The sequence below is a fragment of the Lynx canadensis genome, chromosome E1, assembly GCF_007474595.2.
Source record: "Lynx canadensis isolate LIC74 chromosome E1, mLynCan4.pri.v2, whole genome shotgun sequence".
In the NCBI taxonomy this organism is placed as follows: domain Eukaryota; kingdom Metazoa; phylum Chordata; class Mammalia; order Carnivora; family Felidae; genus Lynx; species Lynx canadensis.
In genome coordinates this window covers 36442022-36462294 of record NC_044316.2, presented here as the reverse complement: position 1 = coordinate 36462294, position 20273 = coordinate 36442022, and the positions used below count along the sequence as shown (strand labels likewise).

The window sequence follows — 20273 nt, the reverse complement described above, 5'->3', positions numbered from 1 at the left end:
CGTACCATAAACACACACACACATAAACTCCATCAGGGTTGACAGGAGTCATGTGCCTTTACTAAAGAAAAATATACCTGTGAGCAGCAAAGATGAAAGCAACTGTCTGAAGAATAAAAAGAAAATGAGATAAATACCGTTTGAATGCATGTATATATGCACATATATTTATTTACATATTTGAATATGGAGAGCGACTATTTTGAGTCATATGCATTATTTTCACATCATAGAATAAAAAGGAACTAAAAATTCTAAATATCTTCATATAGTTTATGTAACTAAACACACACACACACACACACACACACACACACAGACAAAAATAGTGGGCTTGACCCTATCAGTGAGAAGGAAGCAAATAACTTGTATTTAGGCCATTAACTCTCTCCACCTACTAGGGTACCAATGACCGAGCCTGCAATAGAGGTTTCTAACATTCCAAGTAGAGCAGCCCTAAAATATGCACATTTTCTTCCAAAGTCATCAGCAGGATTTGGCCTAAGATTTACCTGATCAGTAAGGTCACTTACTGCTAACCACTGCGTCGTTAATTCACATACCTCAGTAAACACTATAAGATGTGCAGGTTATTTATTCTGTGATACAACATGATTTAATGCCAAAATCAGGCCTCATACATGACTCAGAGCAACAGGGGTCTCAAAGTGGCTTGTGAACAAACATTTTTTTTTTTACTCCTTGAGCGGAAAGTCTATCAGGGGTGCTATGAGTAGACTAGCTTAATAAATGGAAATTCTAGAGATAGGATTTCAGTTCAATAAGAGGAAACCTTTTAAAACAAATTACAGGTCTTTATAAGTATCTAATAACATGACCTTGAAAATGTAAAGCAAAACACAGAAAAATGGATAAATCTACAACTATAATTGGAGATTTTAATGCCAAACTTTCAGCAGATAAAAGAAAAGCCAGGATATAAAAGATTTGAAGAATACTATTTATAAGTATAAAAATAGTGAGTGTGTTAAATAAATACTGGGGGAGCCACACAGCATATAAGCATAAATTGATCATTACCAGGCCACAAAAGAAATCTCAACAAAGTCCCAAGAATCTAAATAATATGTTCTTAGACTATAAGAACATAATATATGTTCTTATATTAGACTATAAGACTATAAGACTATATTAGACTTAGACTATAAGACTATAATATATGTTCTTAGACTTTTTTTTCAAAATGGAAAAGCAGGTTTAAAAATCCCTGTAAACTAAAAACAAACCAAAATAAAAACTGGGAAAACACACACACACACGCACACACACACACACACACACGCTTCTAAATAACACGTAGGTTTAAAAGGATATTATCAAAGGAATTACAAAACACTTAGAAAGGAATTGTCAATTATAATGAAAGTAGCACATATCAAAGGATGCAGTTGAAGTGGTATTTAGAGGATAGGTTTTAGCTTTGAAAACATTTATTTTGTAAATGAACACTATATTTGCTGGAATAAAAGCAATAAGGAGAATGATATGTAAAGCCCATAAGAATGGATGTTTCAGAGGAAAACTATGCAGCTAACCAAAACTCTTCACAATGCAGCACTCTATTGGAACCCTACCTCCACCCTCTACCGGTGGATTGGGTACTCCATTCTTGGCCAAGTAGTTAATTTCTCTAAACCTCAATTTTTCTTTTTTTACCTGTAAAATGGGGATAACAGGATCTTCTTTAGGCTGGTTTGAGAATTAAACGAGATGATCCACAACAAGCACTTAGGGTAGCACAGTGCTCAATAAATGGTTCCTGCTACTATCATACTTTCCGACTCCCAGACGGCATGATTCTAACTTTGGTACAATGAAATTTAAGACAAACATGAACTCCAGCCAAAAAAGTCTAATCAATAAATTAAGTCCATTTTTATTTCACAATACTAATATAGTTTTATTGAAAATACATTCTTCCTGCCATTAGGGAAGATATTAAAATACTATTCTCTTCCTATTACTATAGAAATGAAACACACAAGGATCAACAAAAGCTAGTCTACTGTTGTTCATAATATCAAATCCAAAAACAGGGGCGCCTGGGTGGCGCAGTCGGTTAAGCGTCCGACTTCAGCCAGGTCACGATCTCGCGGTCCGTGAGTTCGAGCCCCGCGTCGGGCTCTGGGCTGATGGCTCGGAGCCTGGAGCCTGTTTCCGATTCTGTGTCTCCCTCTCTCTCTGCCCCTCCCCCGTTCATGCTCTGTCTCTCTCTGTCCCAAAAATAAATAAACGTTGAAAAAAAAAATCCAAAAACAGACTTCTATTTCAGAACTAAAATGAAAACAGAAATGTAAAAACAAGGAAAGCGCTAAACATAAAGCTGTGAAAGACGGATTCTCTTCATTTTCAAAATGTTCTATATATTTTCTAATGTACCTTTCAAAAGGGGCCTGGAGTTGAAAATGGCCTCTGCTAAATGGGTCTGCAATTTCTTTGAAATCAAGTAGCATATAACAAATTGTTCAAAAACAGGTTTTCACATATTCATTATTACTCTTCTCCAAAAACGGTTATAGCTATTTAACAATTCTGATTCTATTTTTCATTTCACTGGAGAATAAGAACTTTCTCTAACTTTTGACAGCCTGATGTAAAACTAAACTCTAAAAACATTCTTTCTTACTTCTTCCCAGATTTATTTGTCCAATATCCATTCATTCCTTTTTCTTTAATTAGAATGTGATAATATATAATACATAATAAATAATATACCGTTACAGACTCTGGGTTTCTTCTCCCAGAAAATAATTTTATTTTTTCTTTTTCTTCCAGAAGGAGTCACTATACCCTGTTTATAGAGTACCTTCCCCAACTGATCTGCAAAAAATATATATACGTACACTTATCTTTTAAAAATGTATACTAATGAAATAATTTTATGGACACATTAAAATCCATCGTATATTTTGGACAATGAAAGCAATTAGATCTTGAGCTTCATAGCTGGCTGGCTTTTGTACATTAATTATATCCAGTGTTTCATAGTAAACTTCAATATGGTAGAAACTACGCCTCCTTAGGTTTAGAAATCTAAATGTTATTACTTGTTAGTAAGTTTTCATTCCCATGCTGTGACTATGCTCTTATTTGTGGGTGTCTCTCCACAGGGTATAGCCTGCTGTTCTCAGATTGAGGGCATTTGCAAAGGAAAAGGAGAAGAAATTGTGATTAGGTAGCAACATGCTCTCATTTTTATGCATGGTTTAGCCTGTAACCTTGGTTTTCTTTTTTCTTTTCTTTTCTTTTCTTTCTTTCTTTCTTTCTTTCTTTCTTTCTTTGAGCTGTGCACCTGGCCAGGTTTCTATATGCTTCTAGAGCTCTTTGTAGCCTTCACAAAAGCATGATCCAAACATGACACGCACCATGGTTATTGCTTCTCACACTGACGTTATGGGTGGATGGGTCAGACCGTGTGTCCTTTTATAATTGTACATTTAGGATACTGCTCTGGCTGGAGGTGGAATTCAACAAAGCTGAAATATTTTAACAGTGACTTTTCATTTTCTAACAAAGATATAAAGTTCCAAAAGTCTAAAACAACGGACACAACAAAAAAAAGTCAAAGAATATCTTTTCTTCCTAAAGGATCACCTTAGCTATTTCCCCAGCAAATGAAGACATTTTTATATTTGTTCATTTGTCTGCTCATAACAGTGTGTTTTCCCAATGAGATGGTAAACTCCATAGGACAGGGACTATGTCTGATTTTTTTACTGCATATTTCACTTACTGCTTAGCACAGTGCCTTGGTAGTACCTTGTAATCTCTAAATAAGTATTTAAAATAATGAATAAGTAGCATATCAAATGTTACTGTTCTCAATAATGGTAAAATCTAGTTATGTCTAGGATATAGCATTTACTGAAAATTTTAACATCTTTAAAACCTCCTTAATGTCACAGGAAATGTATGTATCTTTACTTTTTAGGGGAAGGAAACAAACATTTATCGTGCCCACTATGCATCAGGCACTCAGGTACTGTGCTGGTTTCAGTGCTTTGCAGAAACTCATATTAAAACATTATCTCCCTCTCTTTTTTTCCCCTTTGCTCCTTTGTTTCTTAGGTTCCACATATGAGTGAAATCATATGGTATTTGTTTTCCTCTGACTGACTTGTTTTGCTTAGTGTAATACTCTCTAGCTTCATCTACGTCATTGCAAATGGCAAGGAAAAAAAAAAAGAAAAGAGAGAGGGAGGCAAACCATGAAATAGACTCTTACCTAAAGAGAACAAACTGACGGTTACGGGGGGGTGGGGGGGGCGGGGGTGAGTGATACAGATGAAGGGGATTAAGGAGTGTACTTGTGATGTGCACTGGGCGTTGCGTGGGAGTGTTGAATCACTACATTGTGCCCCTGAAATTAATATTACACTGCATGTTATCTAACTGGAATTTAAATAAAAACTTTAAAAAAGTGAAATTAAAAAAATATTTTAAAATAAACATTATTTCAACATCCTACAATCAAATTTCTAACACATAAACAATCTATTCCTACCTCTGGCATTGACTGTGTCCCTTTGAGAATTCTCTTAACTTTTTTTTTTTGAGAATTCTCTTAACTTTTAGGCACAAAACTATAAATTAAAATCAATGAAGTAAGAATTTAATATTACTAATATAGTTAGCTCCTCTCTTATGGGGAACTATTATGGAGCAAAGTTTCCACCTTGGAATTTTCCAGATACTAGGTTTACCTCTTTTAACACTATTTTTTTTTTTTAATTTCAACTATTTTTAATGAAACTACTTTTACGCAAACTTTCCGTATCTGTATAGTCTTAACCAAAATGTCTGAAACATTTTTTTTAATGTTTATTTGTTTTTGAGACAGAGAGAGACAGAGCACGAGCAGGGTAGGGATAGAGAGAGAGAGAGGGAGACACAGAATCTGAAGCAGGCTCCAGGCTCTGAGATGCCAGCACAGGGCCCAATGCGGGGCTTGAACTCACAGACCGTGAGATCATGACCTGAGCTGAGGTCAGATGCTTAACTGACTGAGCCACCCAGGTGCCCCCAAAATGTCTGAGACATTAATCCATCATCTTTATCTTTATCTCCAACATAGATAAGGAGAGTGGTAAAGATAGTAGAGTGGTTAAAAGCAGAGGTTCTAGAACTAGACTGCATAGGTATAAATCCTGGCACTATTGCTTACTAGCTGTGTGATCTTAGATAAGTTAACTTCCCTGGGTCTCCGTTTCCTTCTCTGTGAAATGAGGCTAATCCTAATATCTACCTCTTAGGGCTCTTCATAGGATTAAATGGTGATATATGCAAAGTACTTAGAACACAGATGCAAGGCACACAGTAAGTGCTCAATAAATGCTAGCTAAAAAAGTTTTACTTTATTAAGGCACTGAGCTCTTAGTTTGGGCCACTTATTTCTACAGTATGATATGGCCCCAGTGTTTTTAAGTTCCTATATAAATTTTATTTCTTTACAGATTTTGTTTTCTGTATAAGTTTTTAGTTGTTTTCTTGTTTCTCACCTCCATATTATTTAATTGATGCCTCTAAAGTGCCCCTTCTTCTAACTTGATGTTTCATCCTACTGTGGGTTGAGAAATCAAAACATGGTAATGGTTATAAATTTGTAAGGAGAGGAGGGGCGCCTGGGTGGTTCAGTCGGTTAAGTGTCTGACTTTGGCTCAGGCCGTAATCTCACGGTTCCTGGGTTCGAGCCCTGCATTGGGCTCCGTGCTGACAGCTCAGAGCCTGGAGCCTGCTTCGGATTCTGTGTCTCCCTCTCTCTCTGCCCCTCCCCTTCTTGTGGAGGTGCGTGCGCACATGCTCTCTCTCTCTCACTCTCTCTGAAATAATAAATGAATAAACTTAAAAAAAAAAAAGGACATTTGTAAGAAGAGGAATCCCAGTGAGGGCCTCCGGGGTCTTCCCAAGAATATGATATGTAAGTGTTAACACAGCACTCGGGAACATCTATTCCCACTTAGAGGTCTTTCTGGCTAACTTATTGTGTTCTCAGCTGTGTTTGGGAAAGTTGGAAGTACCAAATAAGTGACCTATGGATTAATGAGGTGCTACTGTTCTAATTCTGTCAAGCATTAGGTTAATCAAAAACAAACGGAAGGTTGGTTTTTTTAATGTTTTGCACTGTTAATTTTCTAAAATTATAATAAACCACCAGTGCAACTATTAAGCTTTCAATCCAAACAATGTTTTTAAGTGTAATACTTGAGTCAATATACAGATCCTAAATTGTAAGCCCCAATTTCTAAAACTTGGGTATTACTAACCGCGTTAGTATACAAATCTCAAGCAAAATAAAATGTTTCTGCACAATGGAATTCATAGTTCTGACGTGGAGAAAATATGAACTGTCGAATGGGCTAAATGAAATGATATTTAATGGATAAGTGAACTAATATCACACCGCATATTAGCTAACTGGAATTTAAACAAAAGCTTCAGAAAAAAAAAAAGAATTAATGGTTATGTTAAAGAGAGAAAGGAATTAGGGATTGTGAACTCTCGGCAAATGCCAAAGTCATAGGGAAATCTGACAGAAAAATAAATTAAAAGATTACAGGCTAATGAAGAGAAATAAGGAATAGTTTACCAGCTTTACTCCCAATCCCTAGGTGAATAATATGATTCCAATTTAATATTCAGTTTAGTAGCATCTCTACCTTTTTGCCCCCACTGAAAAGGCACAAGAGAGGCCTTGGTAAGATAACCGTGTGCATCAGTGATGATCAAACCGTCTGTTCAAGTGGCCAGATGCCAGAAGAGGCACAGTGAACCCCCACCCTTGGGATATCTGAGCCTGAGCCAGAAACTAGCAGCCACTAAGACAACGTTTTTATATTCGTGTACCTTAAAAATTAATGCATATTTTGCATCCCACTCTATTACATACCAATGTAATATAAAATTTAAGATAAAAGTAATGTTTGTAACAGTTGAATTATTTAACTCCTCTCATTCCCAAATCTTCAAGGAAAATGAATGCTCCATGAAGATTTACATTGTGGTTCTTGTGGCTTCCACTTCCCTTTGAATAACACCAACATGGTCAGAGAGGGATAGGTGAGAAGCATGGATAAAAATCATATCTTACTATAATATTATCGGTTCAAGGGTCTCAAATAATCCACAACAAATCAATAATCCAATAATCACCAAATGAAAGCTCCAATTCTCATGCAACACTGTGAAACTAAGAAAGCTGTAAGACGGTGAACTGGGCAATCTTAAAATGCCCTCTTAGCTTTTGAGCTATGGTTCTTATAAAAAGATCAATAACGACGTCTTCCTGCTCCAGCATGGAATTAGTGTTTCCCTAACTACATTAGCTTCAGAAGTATTGACTTACCTAGGAGGATCAGCACCACAACTAAACAAATAGTTGTTCTTTGCAAACTAGTGATTACCAAGACAGAAAACTCACTGAAGTCAGCTTGGTTCAAAATGACAAAAGGCAAAGACACCAAGACAAAAAGTAACAAAGTGCGGTCAACCCAAGATCCAGGAAGATGACACTCACCCTCATCCTGATAATCGGGCAAAAAAGGTGCATCTGATGTGAGAGAGGGGCCATGAGTTCCACTATGGTTATCATCAGAGCTGTCCTGTCCAAGGAAACTTTCAGCTTGGTCTCCCCCTGAGGGATAAAAAAGGACAAAAGTCAGGTCACACTTGGGACATCTTTATAAAGGTCTTCGTAGATTTCTTCTGCCATTAACCCCCAAACCCCAAAAGATAAAATGGCCACTATCCATTAACATATGAGAAAAAAATAAGTAAGAACCAACTTACCTGGCTGGGAAATTTTCCATTCAACTAACTAGAACTTAGAAACGGTTATCAGAGAGTGGGGAGACCTCTTGCCACCAGAAAGAAACTTCTCCATCACACTTAAAATGAGAACACAGCTATATAAATATGCATTCGTATTTACTTGTCTTCCATTAATTAGAGCCTTTACTCTGAATGCCTGTTTCTCTATATATTTCCAAATAGGATAGAATAAATCACACAAAGGGTTAACCTATACTTAATATAATGTAACAAGGCCAGTATTCTTCCCTTCTCTGAAAACTAAGAGCCTTAAAAACAGAAAGAACCTAGACTTTGCTGGATTCTATTCCAATTTAAATCACTACTTGTTTTGCAATCTTAAGAAAGTTCTCTCTTTATAATTCTAGTTTACAGCCCATGCAACCAACCTCTTAGGAATTCTAAAAGCCCTAAGAAGGTAATGTTTGTTCTGTAAAATGGCTTTGATGAAAGGTAATGTATATGCAATACTGAATTATGCAATTAAAACAATGCTAATCCCTTTTGGGTGTTTTCAACATACATTGGATTATATTTTGTAGAAGTGGCCCATGCTATTATGATACTTTAAAAGGTTCAGATGGAAGATGTTCTATCATTCAGAAACCGGAAGAAAAGACTCTGCATTGCAAATGGTTTCCTTAAAATCCCCCAAACAGAGGTACAGTGTGCTGATAAAAGGACACCAACAGCTGCTCAGTTCATTTCACAAACATGAAAAGGGGATTTTCAACTGAATTTAATATTATCTCAAATACTAATTTCCAAAGGAAATCACCAATGCTAATCTCCGTAAACACTGTAGAGTTTTGGCCCTGGATTTCAACGAGGGAGCAGTGAAACCAAACAACCTACATAGAATCTGTATTGCCTCACTTTAAAGGTTTATTTCCTACAATTAAACTGGAAGGATAGGGAGGATATAAAATGATGAAAAGAGAATGGCTGTGGCCTTCTCTTTCCATAAATTAGATGATCGTATCTAGACTCCTCTACGAATACTCAATGGTAGGTAGCTTGTCCATAACTGAGTTGAACACCTGCATATACAGGACTTTAGAAATAAACTATGGGCTTTATGGTGGAAAAGAAAAGTTTAAAACAAGACAACAGCACCCACCACCACCACCTCACACAGTAGTTGCTGGTCAGAGCCAGAAGAAATGCTCTCCTTTATTAGGCTACTGATCAGGATACAAAGCTGATTACGGTTATGCTTAAAGTATCACTGCGAAATTTCGCCTTTATAACCAGAAAAATTTTCAAAACCTGGACTGAAGGTTAAATGACTCAAATTTTACATCACTGCAAATCCACTGAAATTATATTATCAATACAACCTAATGGACTGCTTTGGCAAGTAACCTGAAAGTGAGCTGTGAGGTTAAAGGAATTTTAAAAATTTGAGCCAAACCAAAATCCATTAAAAAAAAAAAAAAAGAAGAAGAAGTAGCAGTTTGGGTTGCCAAGCAAAATTTAACATCTGTAGGATATACTGAACATTATCAACTATCATTCTAGACTCAATTTTCTGCTGGCTTCAGAAATTTGCAAAACTACTCTTACATATTCTAGCATTCCAGACTTTTTTTTTTTTTTAAATAAGCAGATCAGGAGGGACTTTGTTTTGTTGTGTTTTAATTACTTACTTACTTAATTTTTTAATTTTAGTAAAAGGTGAAAGATTTATGTGATCTGAAGAGAAACCAGAGCATAATTTTTTAATTTTAGAAAGAGAGAGTGCACGAGTGGGGGAGAGGGGCAGAGAGAGAGGTGGGGGAATGAATCCCAAACAGGCTCCATCCCACAAACCTAGGATCATGACTTGAGCTGAAATCAAGAGTTGGACGCTCGACTGAGCCACCTGGGCCCCCTGTTTTATTGTATTTTAAATGAAATTTTTATTTTGGTATAATTTTAGATTTATTGTAAATATTGCAAAGATAGTACAGAGGGTTCCTGCACACCCTTCACCCAACTTCTCCCAATGTCAACTTCTTATATAACTAGGCTATGTCTGTCCAAACCAAGAAATTAACATTGGTACACTGCTATTACCTAAACTATAGACTTTATTTGGATTTCACCAGTTTTTCCACTAATGTTCTTTTTCTGTTTCAGAATCCAATTCAATTGGATTTAGAGTCTCCACTTAAAAAACCTCATCAGGGGCCCCTGGGTGGCTCAGTCAGTTAGGCATCCAACTCTTGATCTTGGCTCAGGTCATGATCTCACAATTCGTGAGATCGAGTCCCGCATTGGGCTCCGTGCTGAGCATGGAGCCTGTTTGGGATTCTCTCTTTCCCTCTCTCTCTGCCCCTCCCCCACTCACACTTTCTCTGTTTCTCTCAAAATAAATAAACTTAAAAAAAAAATCTCGTCCAAAATACCTGCCTGAATTTGGCATTTGATTTATCAACTTCAAATGGAAAAGTCACTTCCATGTGGTTCCTATGGTTTCTGGACATAGTTACCCAAGGGGGGCTTTTAACAGCCATTCCTGTGCCAAATATAAGGCCGTGCTTTTGTAAAGTATCAACAGCAAAGGTATACAACTCGATGCAGCAAAAACAGAGCCTGGGTCAGTACTAAAAATGGTTGTGGTGGGGGAAACATTTAAAAATATGTTTTACTTCCAAGCATAATTAGTTCCTGATGATGGAAATGTTGCTAGAAGTGTTTTTAGTGTCACATCAAGTGGCCCAACTCCCTTGGGCACACACAGAAAAAAGCCTATAACAGTATATAAATAGACACTCCCGTGTAATTAAAATGATTACAACTACTCAAGATGCATGGGTGAAAAGTTTTATAGGAGAACCAGCAATTACTGTGGTCATTTTGGATTTGTTTAAGTTTAGAACATCATTTTTCCTTAAAACATAACCGCAAGTGGTCGCTGGATTCATCTGCAGCTCTGAGAATCGCAGTTCCAAGTGGCCACTACCGTTGTCCAGTGGGATCAGACATAAATGATCACAAACTATAGTGACAGACACTTCCATTCAGCAGCTCTACAATTAGGGCTTAGAACTCCATCTGCTTAGAGTGGCTTTCTCACAAGCAAGACCCCTTGCCACTGGAGACACACTTTCCCATTGCAACTTGCCCAGAATCAATATATTTCTACACAGATATATATTCTAACACACAATATCTCCATTAATCACATCCACCACCTCTGGTCCCTTTTCTTTGTATTTCTGTACAAGATCTGGGGAAACTATATCAAGTGTTCATCTGCTATTAGCTGGTAATTTGCTGCTCTACCCTAAGTGTTGTAAGAATTGGGCACCGGATACTCTCCTCAGTATATTCAATGGCGGTTCTCCTCTGAGTATCGTGCTGAGGGGCCTATAAGGGGGATGATTTCTCTATTGTTCGTTCCTGAGAGTCAAACTCAATTTCATCCATGCTCCATAGAATGATAAGTTGGGAATTTCTGAAGTTTGGAGCAGAAATATAAAGCAGCTTTGTGTCAGGTGTGAGGTAATTATTTGCTAGGGTTTCTGTGCTATTTGTTTTTATTCCCTGTGTTTTCATTAACAGTTAATGAGTCCCACCCCCCCCCCCAACTCTGAAACAATAGCTTGGCCACTAGAAGTTGGCTTTTTTCTGCCATGGATTCAACCAGCTGTTGCTGCTCCATAAACTTTATGGAGAAGTGAATTAGACTGCTAAAAACTTTCATTTCCTAATTCAATTCCAAATAAAACAGGGGGAAAAAAATGAACCATGATGATGTTCCCCTTGTAACTATTTTGACTCATAGCAAACCCATCTGATTCTTAACTTACAGGTACTATTTAGGGACAAAAACAGGCCATAATGACAACTTTACCAAAGAACTGAAAACAGACCGAAAGCAGTTTAGGCATAAAAAGTAACATGACAGTTAACAAATAGATAAAACATATAAGTCTATGTTTGCTTATTCAACATGTAAAGGCTCAATGGTTTTTCCACGTTAGTATGAAGCCATCATCTTTTACTTCTAATTAATTGTGAGCTCTATTACAAAGACTTTATTCACGTCTGCAACCAACTGTTTCTATGGTGTGGTTCAAAATTCCTAGGGTTTGCTATCACTTCACCAAGTACCTCTGGATAAAATCAGGAAATTGAAATTAATGTAGAATTGTCTGCAATTTTTTGTTCTTTGTTTTTATTGTTGCTGTTGGAAAGGAACACACGACTTCTGACTCTATTTAATATTTAAGAACCCATGAGACACACAGCTCCCTCTTTAAACTAATAAATCCTAAAGAAAATGCTATAAATAAAGGTCCCTGATCCAAATCCAGTTAGTTTTCATGCTTCATAGCATTAATATTGCCAGGTTTTCACAGACCAATTTAATGGTAATGCAGTTCCCAAAGCTGAACTAAGGTAAGATTAGAAAAACTGCTGCTTATTATTCCTTATTATAAGCATTCACCTAAGTTATTGAATATAACACCAACTAGAATAGGTTGGGTACATATGTGCCCATATATGTGAAATGTTCCTCACATGTAAATATGTTATGGAGCCCATTTGCAACACCAAAGCTAAAGTTCTGTCAACACTTGTGTTATAAATTAGATAACATTTTGCACACACTCATGCATTAGAAAATGTATGGTGTTTCCCACAGAACATCTTAGAAGCTTCACTGATTTCTAAATATCCATTTGGATTTACGTGGTTAGTCCTTGTGATTAATCCACGTGTAGTGAAGGTCTCAAATTCTTCTCCATTCGATGCAGCCTGACTTCCTGGCCATCCCCCGCCCCCCAACATCTAGCCATAACTCAATGTATAAATATTCTTTTTTTCCCCCAAGGCCCTGGCAGTGAGTGTAATAGTACTGAATGTCATTAAGTCTACAGAACAAATGATAGGTCAGGTAAAGAAAGTTCCCATTTATCATTCTTTTAAAAAGCTGCTCCAACTAGATCTTGAATGTACAAGAAATAAATTGAGCTTAACGTTAAGTTTTTTAGCTCATGATACTGTTTACTAATTGTATTATTTTCAACATGCTGAGAATAACAGCCTTCTTAAGAACTTTTAGGGATATCATTGCAGAGAATAGCAGTCCAAATGATTAGAAATGGAATCAAATTGCTTAGACGCTTATAGCACAGTCACTACAACATCTGTGAATCCAACAACCAAAAGTGCAGCATAGCTTAATAATATTTCAGAAATGAACTACACCTGTCAGTGGGGGGTTGGACAGGAAAATACCCAGGGGAACAAACTGAAAAGTTTTTTTTCCCCCTCCTTCTAAAAAGTGGTCTTTTATGATGCAGTTTTTCATTTTGACCAGTAGGGTGGGCTGCAGTGTGTAGCATCATCCTAGTTCTTAAAAAAGAAAAAAAAAAAAAAGGTAGCCACCAAGTGAACCTTCCTGCTCCTACCCCTCCCCCACCAGAAAACGCTGAGATTTTTAACCCTTTTTAGGTTTCACATAAGGCATAACTTCTGGACATTAACAAACTGGGGGGCTGGCAGCAACAAATACAAACCAGATAATTGTATATGTGACAACGCACACTTCATAAAGCAAATTATAGCCTGTCAGCAATCATTCTGGCTTTATAATAACACATTCTATCTACTACTGTTATCGTTCAACTGGTACTAAAATGGAGCCTGCTGGGTTAGAATATTTTCAATAGTAATGAGACTTTGACAGAATTCAAAACATGTAAACCTAAGTATTTGGTATATATGGATAAATACAATGTAAAATAAACGCATTTGTCATATGTCAACCAGGCAATCATAACCTGGAATTATTGGTTCATAGTTCTGTTTTCCTTGGACCACTGTATTTTTCAGTGTTTAATTCTTATTATGAAGCTATTCAACTGAATTCTCCACATGCTTTGACTTACAGGAGAAAGCTATAGCAAGAATAACAATACAACAGCTTACTGAAGGCTTACTGGGTACAGGCTCTAGGTCAAGATTCTTCACATACTATCTCATTTAATTCTCAAGCTAATCCTGTGGTATGTTATTATCTCAAAGCTGCAGATAAAGAAATCGAGACACAGAGATTAAATAACTTACCTAAAGTCACATAAGTGACTCATAAGTGGCAGAGCTAGGCTTTGACCCCTTGTTGTCTGATTCCTAAGCTCTTGTTCTAATCCACTGAGCTGTACAGTCTTCAAAACTGTATGCTTCCTAAATCATGATCATTACTCAAAGGCAAAGCATACTGAATGACCGTCAATGACTTGGATTTATGGCATATGCTATTAATTAGTGTTTTTTTCTTTACTTGGGTGAAGTAAATCTATAATCAAAGGTATAAATCATTATAAATAGTAGTAATGCTAGTAACCACATTAGGCATTGAACTGATCAACAAAGCCAAATGTGGTCAGTGATTTCGCGAAGAAGGAGCTGGTTCAATTCACGGGTTCAAATTTATTGGAGTAGTGTTGTCGCAGTGGTTTTAATTTTAATTTTTTATATATTTTTTTATTTGACAGAGAGAAGCACTAACACAAGTTGGGGAGTGGGGCAGAGGGAGAGAGACAGAATCCCAGCAGAGGGGGAGGGAAAGAATCCCTCCACTCAGGGTGGAGCCTAACCCAGGGCTCAATCCCACAACCCTGGGATCATGACTGGAGCCGAAACCAAGAGCTGGACGCTCAACAGACTGAGCCACCCAGGAGCCCCTACAGTGATTTTTAAAATAACACCTTTTGGCATGGATTTCATGCTTACAAAAGATAGTCTTTTGTAAGTCTTACCGAAAACTTTGGGTTTTGTCCTATCAATATATTGAAATTTTTTCCCAGCATCTTCTGTTTGATTTTATTGAATCCTGGGTATTTTTGACCCTGCCTCATAGAAAATGGGCCAACATACTTCACACCCAAATGCAGTTCTGACCTGGCTTAATTAAAGAATGTACTTCCTTTCTGGCACTATCATCTTTTAAGTCTCACAGCAGGAAAATGCCTCAAAAAAGATGTAATTACATATGAATGCAGCAATTTTATGACTATTGGTTCATCCCGCTCTCTCCTCCCATCTTTTTTGTTTCCTTCTCCCAAATAACAAATTGTAGTAGTCTTTAGCAATGACTTCCAGTCCTGATGCATTCTAGGATCTATTATACCCCAGTTAGTTTACCCATATCTCTTCTTCTTGAGAGAAACCGTAAGGCCAGTTGGACCCCAGTATCTTCTGCTAAAGAAGAATAGAACTCCATGATCTATAGGGCGAAGATCAGATGTAAGAAAAGAATCCAAAGAGTAAAAATAAAACAACATATAATAAAGAATAGACTGTGGGTAAGATCAGCAGGCCTGAAAATGTGAAATGACTTTTTTTTAAGTGTTTATTTATTTGTAACAGACAGTCAGAGTGTGAGCGGGAGAGGGGCAGGGAGGGAGGGAGACACAGAATCTGAAGCAGGCTCCAGGCTCTGAGCTGTCAGCACAGAGCCCGACGCGGGGCTAGAACTCACAAACCAGGAGCTCATGGCCTGAGCCAAAGTCAGACACTTAACCGACTGAGCCCCCCAGGTGCTCCTGGACATGAAATGACTTTTAATGTACTGAAGAGAAGGTGAGTTGTCTTTGAGTAATACAGACCTCCAATACCACTGACGCTGAAATGGCAGAGGGTGACAAAGTTCAGCCTCCCCACGCCTACCTCACCTCAAAAAGAGGTGTTCGTGTATGATAACAACACATAACAACAACATCAACAACCAAAATCTCTCACTACCAACAATTCCATTCAATGTTTGGTCCTTTTTGGAACAGAAGTTTCACATGGAAGAGCATTTCCTTGTTTTTAAGATTTATGTTTGCTTCTTCATTAGGGTATTGCTAACACGAGGAAAGTGCACAAATCTTAAGGAGGGTAAGTGGGTGTTGCATTTTAAGTTTAGGAAAATGCCGTCTGGTGATGAACTGTGATCAAGAACCGGGTCAGGCTGGCAAGTCTGCGTAAGTACACGTCAGCTGACAAGGGTACGTGTGAAGGTTGGTTCTCTTACTCTTTGCCTCACAAGAGTCAGCAGGAACTGGAAGCTTCATTTTGCATATCGTATAATTCCCTTGTCCATAACTAAGCCATCCCTTTCCTGTATTAGTGGTACTTCAGCCATCCTGGTAAACAGTAACTATTAAACAAGTTTCTGAGAGAAGTATGTGTTGATGGGCAGCACAGCGAAAAATCACTGCTGTATAATTAGGCTCGACCATCACATTATTTAGCCTCCAAATATCAAACAAATTCACTGGGGTTCAAGTCCAAAGACTTAACCTACTTACAGAAGTTTTGAGCAGAAAAGCGAAAAATGTTATGTTCCACTTTACCTCACATTACACATTTCTCTCAATATTTTGTGTCCAGAACATGAGAATTCATTAGAAGCAGCACTCCTGAAGTAGATTAGTTCTTATGCCCAAACTTTTGGTTCAGAAACTACTCCTCACATACTTTTCTGTATTATCCAGGGAAAATACTCTCCAAGAGAAATCATTTATATGTTTTTTTTCCTCAACAAAAGTTCCCAGACTAATCAAACTTAAAGCAGTCATTTATTTATCAGTTTCATTCTTTGCATCTGCATAAAAACAAGAAATTTCATGAACTTTTAATGACCACATATGGGAAAAAAAAAAGACTGAGATGGGGTAAGAAAGGTGTTCTTTATCGATGACCATGGGTATTATATGATACTACTTTATTATCTATTTTTAAATTCACTTTTAAGTGATAAGTCAACCTAACACACGTATATATTGCTGGCCCTCAAACACTAAACAACAGAGAATGCCGTTATTTCATACCATCATCAGGATTCTGCCTGATGTAAATTCAAATGTAAAAATAAGTAAGTAAAGGAGAGGGAAAAAATATCTGAACGGACATGAAACTACCAAATCATGATTCTACTGAAAAAGAGCTCACTATTGTGTTAAATGAGGTCGTTTTGTGAGCTTTTTTTTTGCCTCCAGTTTTATTGAGCTATAACCGACATACAACATTGTATTAGTTTTAGGTGGACAAAATCGTGATCTGTATACCTTGTGAAATGATCACCACTGTAAGTTTAGTCAAAATCCATCGCCTCACATAGCTACAAATTTTTTTTTCTTATCATGAGAACTTTTAAGATCTACTCTAGTCAACTTCCAAATATACAATACAGTATTGTCAACTATAGTAAACTTCTTTATTAGATTTAAAAAAAAGTTAAACATGCCCAGAGCAAAAAATTTCAAACATTACAGGAAGGTATATAATGAAATCTCATTTTCCTTTGCTTCTCTTGGTTCTTCTCTCCAGAGGTAACCATTCTGGGGGTTTCTGAGTGTGCCATAAATTTTTTATCTCAATGTAACAAGAGTCTGTGTTAGTGGATTTTTTTTAAACAAATGTTAGTATTTGTCCTGTTCTGTAATCTACTTTTCTTCCCATTCATTTATCTTGGAGGTTCTTCCATATCAGCATATATAGATTTATCTCATTTCTCATTTTAACCAATATTTAGTTAAAAATAATATATACACATGGTGAAAATTCAGATAGTACCAAAGGATATGAATAATGAAGCTTCTTTCTTCCGCTCATCTGGATATCCCCCTCAGCAGAGGTTACCACTGTTCATAGATTCATGTGTATCCTCCCCCAAATATTCTATACCTGAGTAAAAAGCAAGCACATGTGCAAGATACATGTACACACACACAGAGAATTGTACACTGTGTGCCCAAATTGCCCTTTCATTTAACAATATGCCTTGGAGAACTTTACATGTTACACATCTATATGTATTATGTTCTTTTAACTTGTATGTAATATTCCATTAAATGGATGTGACGTACTTTATTCAGCTAGTCCCCTAATGCTAGACATTCAGGTTATTTGGAGTCTTTCCTATTCTAAGGAATGCTTACATATAACTCATGGTGTAGAGGACACAGAAGGCAGCATCATCTGATTCCAATGATTTTTTCCTTCAACTGTATTAAATCCAGTTCTTTTTTTGACCAACAATAGGTTTTATTTTTTATTTTATTTTTTTCAATTATTTTTCTTACATCTCAATATCATCTATTCCAGAATAGGGAATTTAGAAAGAACATAAAAATCTTAGAAAACTTTAACCTTGAAAAGAAAAAAAAATTAGTCTTTTCATTAAAGAAAAATCTTAACTCTTTTTGGCAATAGCTACAAAACAGTGTATTAATTTTAAAATATACTGGTGCACTCTTTTTAAAAAAATGCACCAAACAGTAGATGTATAGGAAGTAAAATATTTGAAAAGGTATCAAAGTCAGTAATTAACTTCAGAAACAACTTGTGTGTATATCCACTTTCTACAGATTAATTTGTATAAAATGTAGCAAAAAAGGAAAGGGGGAAAGGCCTAAAGGAAGTCAAGTCACAAAAGCAGCTGTCAAGATTGTTGATGCTAAGAGGTTGGGCTAAAGCCAAAGGCAAGAGTATTCGTCCTGTGTACATTTCCCGTTATTAAATCCCCAAAAGACATAGAAAACATTCCGGAAGACTTCTTTATAAAAAGTAGTATAAGTTAGGATATTCTAGGTTCATAACCAACACTTGTGTTTATAAAATATTAGCATTCCAGGAATAGTGATAGAAAAGATATTTAACAATAAATTACAAATATTGTAAATTCAGACTTTTTCTTACAGTTGCAAACACGTCATAAATTTGGGCTGTGTTTCTTTGTATAAATCCTACTTACGACTGTGCTAAAGCCTTCTGGCATGAATGCAAAGAGTATTTTCATAAATAAAACTTAGTAAAATCACTGTACACTCCATCAATTTAAAAACACTTCTCTCCAACTTCAAAGGGAGACCCTTTTCTCCTTTTTTAGTGCTAAGATGGTGTTTCTTTGCTGCGTTAATGGTTTGCTTCTTGTAGCTGTCATAACTACATGCCCCAAGTATGTGATAGTAAGAGACGAGAAGTTAAATGACATCTTTGCTTCGATTCAACATGTCTCAGACATTACAGAGCAGCAAGCTCATCAATCTAACCTCAGAAGTGCCTACCAATACAAATCCTGCACATACATCCTTTAAATGCAAACCTCACAAATATATACATGGCCCTATACTAGGGTTCAGCTGGAATAGATGAATTTTATGGGAAGACATGAGGTACATATTGTTTAAGTTCTATGCATGGATTTACTCACATAGACCTCCTTTGAAACATAAAAATAATACTTTGGTTTTGTGTGTAGTAAGTAACTACCAGGAAGCAAGCACTCCCCCTGAGTTTGTCATAGCATTATAATTTCTTACAACTCACAATAACTATGAAGTAGATATTATTAGCAACATTTTGTAGATGAAGAGGTTATGTCACTTGCCATAGCTCACACAGTTTGTAAGTAGAGGAGCTGGCATTCAAATTTACCTCTGATGTCAAAACTCATGCTCTTTCCATCACAAAACATTAAACTTGCGGGGGTTTTTTTGAAAAAGGCTAACTATTCTATGTATTTTGTGCCCAAGACACATAAAATATCTAATGCATTAATGTACTAGTTCTTACAATAGAAATATAAGAATAATGTCACATTTAAAAAAATTCTCAACCTGGATTTCTTTTTCTTTTATCTTTGCATTATGAGAATTTTAAATGCATACAAAAGACAAAACAGTGCAATAAACCCCCATGTACACATCATCCATCCTCAACAATCAGAGTCAATTTATGATCCATCTGGTCTAATATACACCCCCACCCCATTTCTTCCTTCCTCTCCCATACTATTTTGAATACTATGTCAGACATCTATTACTTTATCTTTCAATATCACAGTGTATATCTCTCTAAGATAAGGACTCTTTAAAAATATATATATATAAGCATAACACCATTGTCACACCTAAAATAATAACAATAGATTCTTTTTAAATTGAAGTATAATTGACATACTATCTCCTGCTAGTTTCAAGTGTACATCATAGTGATCCAATATTTACATATATTATGAAATGGGCCCCATGATAAGTCTAGTTAGCATCTGTCATCATACAAAGTTATTACAGTATTATTGGCTATATTCCCCATGCTGTACATTACGTTCCTGTCACTTATTTATTTTATAACTGGAAGTTTGTACCTCTTAATCCCCTTCACCTATTTCACCCACTCTGGTAACCAACAGTGTGTTTACTATATCTATGAGTCTGTTTCTGTTTTATTTTGTTTGTTCATTTGTTTTGTTTATTTTTCTATTTTTGTTTTTTAAATGTTTATTTTTGAGAGAGAGAGAGACAGAGACAGAGGCAGAGCACGAGCCAGGTAGGAGCAGAGAGAGAGGGAGACACAGATCGGAAGCAGGCTCCAGACTCCGAGCTGCCAGCACAGAGCCCCATGAAGGGCTCGAACTCACAGACTGTGACATCATGACCTGAGCCAAAGTTGGACGCTTA

The 20273-nt window shown here is 36.5% G+C and overlaps 1 protein-coding gene across 3 annotated transcripts in view; it reads right to left on the bottom strand.

Moving 5' to 3' along the window:
* SKAP1 (src kinase associated phosphoprotein 1) overlaps window positions 1-20273 on the bottom strand; it is a 287749-nt gene that overhangs the window by 204206 nt on the left and 63270 nt on the right. For all 3 annotated transcript variants that reach the window (XM_030296974.1, XM_030296975.1, XM_030296976.1), the window contains exon 4: window positions 7535-7651. In XM_030296974.1, coding sequence (XP_030152834.1) covers window positions 7535-7651 — 117 coding nt within the window. The remainder of the gene's footprint in view (window positions 1-7534; window positions 7652-20273) is intronic.